Raw genomic sequence first — 8,621 nt, 5'->3', positions numbered from 1 at the left:
TATAAAATAAGATTAAGATAAAATTCTCTCTTCATTTCTGTAGCTGGTATCATAGAATCATAGAATCCCAGGTTGGAAGGGACCCCAGGGATCATCTGGTCCAACCTTTGTAGGCAAAGCATGACCTAGTCTGGATGTCGCAGCACCCTGTCCAGCAAATCCCAAAAGTATCCAATGCTGGGAAATCCATCATTTCCCTGCAGAGATTCTTCCAATGACTGACTGTTCTCATTGGGAAAGATTTCCTCTTGTGTCCAGTTGGAATGTTCCCCAGGAATGACTTATGCCCATCACCCCTTATCTTACACATGTGAATGTGCTATCACCTTGCTCTCTGCAGCCGTGGAGCCGGCAGCAGAGCATTCCTTCAATACACACCTCTTGCCCCTGCTTCAGCCACACTGCTCCACTTCCCTGGTGGTTTCCCCTCATGCAAGGGGAGACCATACTTTAAACCACCTGAATCTCCCTTCCCTGTTCCCCAAAACTCTTGTACACCCTTTGCTGCCTCAGTCATGAAGGAAGGGGCCATTAGGTCTTAAATGCCTGTTTCCTTAAGTCATTGTGAGATGTGCTAAAGCAACTAGTATTTAGGTGATAACAATTCTATGCCTTTTTGCACTTTTCCTTGTGTACACCATAGCCTCTATTTCTAATTGCATTATATTGCTGAAAATACCTTGTGGTCAATGAGGATCTTTTAAATGTTCGTGCTTTCCTTTCTGTTGCATTTTACATAATACTATGATGTCAAGCGTATGGAAGCACAGCAAAATAAGAGCAAGAAACCTTTTCTGCCACTGTGGAACCATCTTCTATCTCAATGGCTGATTTATATCCTGCCTGAAGTCACTGTCAGACAGAGTCTCTCTCTTCTCTCCCACAGGCTGCTTGCAAAGTCAGAAGTCGGCTGATCATTATCTGCAGCTCTTAAGTCATGATTTCCCTCTTATTTTTCTCTGTTAAAATTCCAATTTTGTGGGGAGTCTGGGGAAACTCCCCTCACTCCTGGGCTTTTTCTTGACCTATTACCCCTGGAAAATGCTTATTTAGTCTGAAAGTTGCCAAATTAAAACCCAGCAATAGGAACGCAATAAATAAGTCAAGGGCATCTGTTTTCTTGTGAAGCCCCTTGATGATGCTGTTTCTGAAATGAGTAAAACGAAGCCTCACTGATGGTTTATATGGAAAAATGTTTTTTTTTAATGTAGTTTCTTAATGTACTGTGGCTTTTTCTAGATTATAACCTGATTGCAGCTTAGGATTGTTTCATGTCTTACTACACTACTAGGTTTAAGATAGCAGAAACAGTTCAGACACATTGCCTATCTGGAGGCATCTTTGATTATTAAAGCCTGTATGGCAATAGAGGAGTTGTGTTTGGAAGCATTCTGCCTTCTCTTTCCAGCCGTTCTGCTCCTTTGGTTGCCTGAACTGTGCTCCTGAGCTATCATCCATGCTGTGTCGCGACAGAAAGCAACATTTATCTTCTATCTCATAACAGTAGCGTGAACATTCAGGATTATTTGCAGAAGTTCATAGAAGACAACAAAACAATGCTGTTTGAACGGGTGCTTGGTGTGCAGCTTGCACTACAGAGCGTGTGTCCACGGGGATGCTGCAAGTTACAGATCACCAAGGTTGCATCTGTGAGAGATGCCCATGAAAGTCCTGGGAATTTTTAGTTCTAACTGCTGGAGGTTTTCTAGCTGATTGAATTGAAGGTGGGAGACCAATAGGAAAGATGTGAAGGGAGCTATAAGCAGCTGTGGGCAGGTATAGGCTTACCTTTGGGGAAAACAAAATGGAAATGGTAGCTTCTTTGGCTTCAGTATCCCCAGTAGCACCACCTGATATTATGTGTGCTGTCGTTTGGTGATGTTAAAGGTTGGTGTGTGTTGAGCTCTGAAGCAAATGCTGTCACTCTTCAGACAACTGTAGAATGCAGCACTGGGGAGAAACGAGTCCGTTGCCTCAGCAAACTCTTGTTTCCTTACTTTTGTGTAAAGCTTGTCCACATGCCTCAGGAGGGTGTTGTGAGGATTAGCCAGATAAGATCAGCTTTCTTGTACAAATACGTGAAACCGCTTTCAGTTACCCAGTGTGATTTATGACTGGGAAGCATTTGAATGGCATCCCAGTGCCTTTCCTTCCCATGGAGCATGACATATACCAGACTTGTTCTTACAGGGGTGCAAGAGACTTGGGGTGGAGGGAAACAGTGCACTGGGGCGCTTCCAGTCCCTCCAAGAATACCTCCTGAACCAATATTCATTCATATGTCATTAGAGACAGCTTCCTATTAGATCATTAGCACTGCTTAAGGCTTGGGCATGTCCTGCAGCAGGTCATGGAGTTGTGCAGAAACGGGGATAGGGTACTGGAGTACATTTGGCTCTGCCGCTGGGCTTGTGCCTTGATAAGTATCATAGCAGAAACTTGGGCATATAAAGCTGTCCTAGCCAGGTTTCTGAAGACAACACCAGATGTTTTGTAATAGCCGTGCTATGAAGTGGATGCCCGAATGAAGAAAATGCTGCTGTAGAACTGCAGGTTTGTGCATGGGTTTCTGTCTGACTGCTGTCAGCAACAAAACCTAGCAAAGAAAGGGTTGTGTGGTGGCTGGTGTAGCAGGGCTGGGAGAAGTCTCCTTTGGCAAAGAGTGAAACAGCTTCTCAAGTGCCTTTGGGTCACTCCTAGTATATTCTTTAGCATTATTTCATGCTTATGGCGAAAATCATATAGTTGTGGTGGTATGAGGTATGGAATTGGTCTGCATGTTCCCAGCGCTTAACTCTTGTGAGACACATTCCCAAAGAAAGAGGTGCTATGTACGGACTTAATGGTGTTACCTTGCAGTTTGCAGGAAGTAGCCACTCGTGCCCTGCATCGGATATCCAAGGATTTTGTCTTGGAAATCACAAAGCAAATCATGTTTAGAGCCTCCTTTTGCTGGTGTGAGTTGTAGAAGCAAGGCAAGTGCGGAGCTGTGCATACTTGAATACAAGCATGCACCTTGCCACGGACACCAGGACAGGTTTGAATGGCTGGAAGAAGGGCTCTTCCCTAAACTCACATTTGATTATCAATTCCCCATTGTAAATCTATCCCACAATATTATCAACTTATCTGACCTTCTCCTCCTCCTCTCTCTCCCCTGCCCTCTGCCACATCCTCTCCTTCACAGCGTAGCATGACGCATCCTGCTAGAGAGCTGCAAGAGAAAGATAACTGAGATATCAGGAAAAGGTGCTTGTTGCAGTCATTAAATAACTCAGTGGATTAGTTTCCTTTAGTTCTCACCTGGCAGTTTCACAATCCTATTGTGAACCAAACTCAAGAGTGAGAGAAGAGGCCCATGAGCATCTGCTTGGTCCCATGGCTGCACAGGGGCTGGCCCAGGGCTGGCTGAAGGGATGTTCAGTCCTGCATGGGACGTCCAGCACTTCCCATAAGGCTGCCGTGCATCTTGCAAAGCCTCACGGGGCATTAGTCCCATGGAGGAGATCTGGATATGCCTGTGGGAAGGAAGAGGGCTAAAATACTCAAGGATGGAGCACTACCACGTTTCCTGGACAATAGATCACAAGGGTTTGAGGAGCTCACCGGTGCGAGGAAACACTTTGCATCGGCTCACAGATAACGTGCAATGACAGACAGCAGTGGAGGTGCTTATTTCATGTTGCACAGCTCTGCACTGAATGCTTCAACCCCACAACAATCATTTCTCTCACGCAGGTTGCAGACCAAGGCATCAGATGAGTAGATAATTTGCACATTTATCTTCTGCAGTTTAGTTTGCTTGGGTTTTCAAATCCTGTGCAAGAGTTTCCTATTACTGTCTTGCAGAAGTGATTTGACTGGAAGCTGTTTGACTGCAGCTGACTCTTGCCAGCTTATATGGGGCAGAACTGAACTTATGATGTATCTTATGCTTGTGCCGTGATTTCACAATTATTGTACCTGCTTCATAAATCTGGTAAAGTAATTTGGGGAGTAAAAGTATTAGACTAAGAATTCTCTTCTTCCTTGTTGAAAGCACAGGTTAGGACAGCTGTCTGCAGTCCTGGGACCTGGAGAATCTGAGATCTGACATCATAGATTCAGTAAGATCTATGGAGCATGCAGAAGCATTCTGCTGATGTATCAGAAATGTGGATGATATTTCTTTGCATTAGAATTGAAAAGAAAGGTTCTTTAGGAGAAAGCTGCCTGAGCTGAATGTGGAGTAGAAAGTGTAGGAAGATATGAAAATGAGAGAAAGGAGGAATAGTTGTTTTATTTCTTGGTTTCATCTGCATCAGCATTACCACAGAAATAGTCTTCTGTGTAGTTATTATCTTACCAAATTTAAAGCAGAGACACATCAAGAAATGCATTTGATGTGTTATATAATACATAAGTTTTATATAGTTGTATCAGATGCATTTTATATAATCTAATTCTGGCTTTTCCCCCAGGCCCATGTTAATGGAGACCTTTAGAATAATAATGTAGTTGATGAGCATTACCATCGTGCTTTTGATCCTAGGAACATGTTCATCCATCAGCATCATACCTCATGCTGAAAAAAGAAAGGGAATAATACACCTGCCTCTGTTCCTGGGGCATGAAAAATCCATACTCCAGTGGAGGTGGCGAAGAAATGACACTGGCATTGAAGACCTTTTAAGATCCTCCATCTCAAAGGCCAGCCCTCTTACAGTGCCTCATCTCTTTTGTTCCTCTTTGAGGCACAAAGGAGGTAGATGAAATTTGACCTTCTTTCACCTGCTTGAGATTTTCCCTTGTGTGAAGAGATCTAAGAAACTACCAGTGAGGCTGGAATAGGTGGCTGAGATAAGCCTCTCCCCTTATATACTGGGTTTTTTTTTCCAGCGCATCTCCCTTTTTGCCTCTTTTGTTTCTGCTGAGCCGAGTGGAGAGGTGATAGAAAACCAAACCAAAACCAAATCTAAGCTCTTGGCAATAGAGAAAGATCTTCAAAGTTAAATACATTCCAAGGAAGAAATGATTGTCCACAACATGTTCCAAATACACAAGCCCATTGAGAACTTGCAGTTAACTCTGGGTATGATCTTGCTGTTGCATGGTAAGCAGTTCATGACTTCTCTACTACTGAATATTTAGAAGAAAGAAAAAGGTGGCTCTGGGCAGGAAAATCTGCAACCTTGCAAGAAAGAAGTGACTTACTCATGGTGTATAGATGTTGTCAGAAATAAATGTGATGCACAAAGAAAACACAGCATCTCTGAGTCACAAGTCCAGGAGTGTTTCTAGAGCTATAGAGTGGTCAGAGCATGCGTTTGGTTGTAGCATCTCATGTGAGTGAAATTGTTGGACCAGTGCTTTGCAGAAGCATTTTGGTGCCCAGTGGCACCAAAATAGGATGTTCAAACCTTTCCCCAAGTACAAAACATATAAAATGAAGAGCTGAATACTTTTGTTGCTCAGGTAAATAGCAGTTTTACTGGTTTAGCAGTTGGTATTTCTACCTTCTATAGTTCAGGTGAACAATAAATACAATAAATAACTTTTCTGTTCTCCTTTCTTATCAAAGAATTATGGGTTTTTTTTTAAGCTGTTTTAAATTATGTATATTGATTTCTTGATAGGTCCTCAGGATTTTAGTCAAAAATTCCTTCACATTTCCTTTGATCTTGTACTGGCATTGAGTCCTGTGCGCCAGGCTCTGTGATGGGAGGAAGAACAAAGATTGGGTTACCAAAGATTCCATAAAAATACAAAGGATTTAGATGAAACAGTTAAAATAGGCATTCTTTGGAGCTAAGCAGAGATGTCAAAAGCAGGTCCTAAAGAACCGTTCCTTGAGCAGTGAGTGGCTTTTTGTGGTGACTAGGGTGACAGCTGTCATATAGATATAACTGAGATCATTTCAACAAGGCTGTTTCAGCCTGGCATACAGGGCAGACAGAGCTGTAGGAGAAGCTGGGTAAGGTAAGGGCAATGGGGCTGCTCGGTGTTGCAGTCCCATTCTAACAATATTTCCCCTTGCAAGTTTGAAGCTAGCTAAAAGGAGCTTGCAACACTGCATCACCAGCATCTTCTGTCTCACTGGATTACACAACAGTTCTGCTCACTGTAAGTAAAGTGTTTCACTGCCTGAGGAAAGTCATCTGGGGATCCCAGAGTCTTCCTGAGCATCATTACAAATCTGAAGATGCTGCAGGCCACAGCAGTATTTCAGGCCTGAGCATCCCTGAAGGAATTGCAGTTTTGGTAGAATTAATGCTCCAGAAGAGAATGATCCTATGCCTGCTGGTCCCCAGCACATCTACTCTCTGGTTACATATCATTGCTGTTTAGAGTGCAAACACATTTGAGGAAAGAGAATAGAAAAGCAAATTAAATTAAGCTCCTCTCCCAGAGTTCTGTGTTTAAAGGTTCTCATGCTAAAGGGATCTGGAGAAGGGAAATGGCACAGTGGGGCAGAACCCATCTCCCTGCTTCCTCTGCCAATTTTAACAGCTTTCCATCACCTCATACATGTTGCAGCTATCATACCTGGCTCCTGCATAGAACAATTATTTACAATATATTTCAAATTAATCTAATACTCAGCTACACATATTTAAATTATTAAAAAAATCCTTTCTTTTTTAAAAGATAGACAAAGATCTATAGGAAAGTAGGAAACGTCTTACTTTACAGAGCTTTCTGTCCAGTTGAATCTGAAAGCTTAGGTTAAGCCTTTCAACTACTGCATTGGAAGAGATGTTGTGTTTCAGCATGTGTTCAGTTCCTTCCACAAAGCATGGCAGTTCGTGGCCAGGCTGTTACAGGAAGAAAAAAGGGTAAGAATGTGTTTTGTGTATTCCTAAATGTGGCAGCATGTCACCATCAAATGTGACGTATTCTGTTCTATTCTTCCATTGAAAGCTGGTACATGAACTTTGGGAGGTTTGTAAAACCCTGAATCGTCGTGTATGCCTTAAGAAGCTTCTGTCACATCTCTCAGAAACCCTCAAATGGTAACTCTGAAGTATAGTTTCAGCCAATGCTGGGTTTCACCGTACCTTACAAAAGTGAAATTGTGTTAGATACACCTAGAGCTAAGCATCTGAGGCCTGAAATCTCTTTCAGGGTTCACTTAGTCTTTGGCATGTAACCATAAATCAAAGGCTTGCAGAAATTTTCAGAGCAAGAGGCTGCATCTTTTGATTTATGAGTGAAACCCACAAGGCTCTGTTTGGCTGGGCTTGGTTGACTGCACTGATGATGGGCAGACTTCTGCTTCCCTCCCTACTGCTATACATCAAGCTCAGTTTTGCTGCTGCTCATGCATTAAAGGCTTCCTCATAACGAGAAGCAAAAGCTGTATAAGGAACAGCATGAGCAAAATCAACTCAGTTAATACTGAACTTCCCTAACACCTACAACAGTTTAAAATCAATACTTACCTCAGCAATGGGAAGACAGGAACATGACTGAAAATGAAAAGAGTGAGCGTTAAGATCCAGCATTGGTAGCATTCAGCACACAAATACATTCTCATGGTGTTCTCCAAAGCGGTGTACTCACATTGACAGCTGTCTCCCTACAGGGGCAACTCAGAGGACTTTCCTGCTGAAAGAACAAGTGAGAAGTCAGTATTTGTTGTCACCCGCTGCATAAGCCTGCGCTTTGACAGAGGGAAGGTGCTAAACTTACAAGCAGGAGTTTTGTATGCCGGATGATTTCACGGACGCTGCAGTTCTGTGCTTGCACACAGAGCAGCAAACAAGAGAAGAGGATGTATGGCAGCATGCTGGCGTTTGTGTGCAGCTCAGTCTGGTGGGTGGCAGCAGAACAGGAGGGCACTCCTTTTAATTGAGTCTTCACAAAATTCCCATTCTAATAGGGAAAAACCCAATCATAAAATTGATACCAGGTGCCCACTGCTTTTTTCCCACTTTGCTTGGACAGCATCAAACGTGGAATTGAGTCACCTACTGCAGTGACTTTGCTTTCGTACAGCGGAAATTCACAGCTGCTCCTCATAAGTGATTAATTTGAGCATTATGATATCACACCCCAACAGGAAACAATGGTTAGAAAGCTACAAAAGCTTCTTGTTTTCAAATGTGGGGTTTGTCTCCAGTGCTCCTGTAAATTAGAGTTCCATGAAAGCAAAGAGACGGTCGTGTTCACCATTGCCAAACTTGCTGAGAAAACAAGAGGACAGGCCGGATTCCCCCTGGATTCAAAGCAGGAACTTTCTCAGGGAAGGTTGGTGATGCTGCAGGGCGTCTGTTGTGCTGTGCTGTGCAGAAGTTGTCACACTGAATTACAGCTGCTGCATCCAGACAGCGCTCCCATAATCCTTGGCTGGGATCCCACGTGCACCAATGTGCAGATAAGGATCGGGCCCTCGGAGCAAACCCACACTGCGCTGTCACATTTGGAGCAGAAAGGAGTGGATGCAGTAATAGTCCCAAGTGACCAAGATGGTATTAACTTGGAAGTTCTCTCAGATGGAGTCTCCAGATCAGGTTGAATGCCTCATAGAGCTTTCTCTGGCCACAGACGTTTCCTCTTTTCCAAGTTGCACACCCTAGCACAGCAAGTGGTAACCCTTTTAGACTCTCAGAGCTGACTTTTAAGCTTCCCTGCTTCTATGC

The 8,621-nt window shown here is 43.3% G+C and overlaps 1 protein-coding gene across 2 annotated transcripts; it reads right to left on the bottom strand.

Moving 5' to 3' along the window:
- Positions 1–5,459: 5,459 nt before the first annotated feature.
- IL9 (interleukin 9) lies at positions 5,460–8,249 on the bottom strand. 2 transcript variants are annotated; one of them, XM_057409403.1, is made up of 5 exons: positions 7,672–8,249; positions 7,543–7,587; positions 7,422–7,448; positions 6,666–6,794; positions 5,460–5,692 (listed from the first exon to the last, which is right to left on the bottom strand). In XM_057409403.1, the coding sequence occupies exons 1-5, from the start codon at positions 7,765–7,767 to the stop codon at positions 5,555–5,557; spliced, it is 435 nt and encodes a 144-aa protein (XP_057265386.1). In that variant the 5' UTR covers positions 7,768–8,249; the 3' UTR covers positions 5,460–5,554. The 2 variants fall into 2 exon arrangements, with proteins under 2 accessions (XP_057265386.1, XP_057265387.1); XM_057409404.1 differs by having other exon boundaries at positions 7,543–7,584.
- Positions 8,250–8,621: the final 372 nt, after the last annotated feature.

Source organism: Pezoporus wallicus, unplaced genomic scaffold (assembly GCF_028554395.1).
Source record: "Pezoporus wallicus isolate ANWC-B61680 ecotype Strahan unplaced genomic scaffold, APGP_CSIRO_Pwel_v1 contig_8166, whole genome shotgun sequence".
NCBI lineage: Eukaryota > Metazoa > Chordata > Aves > Psittaciformes > Psittacidae > Pezoporus > Pezoporus wallicus.
Note: the sequence above shows the minus strand (reverse complement) of the source record. Positions and strands in the feature narration are given on the sequence as shown.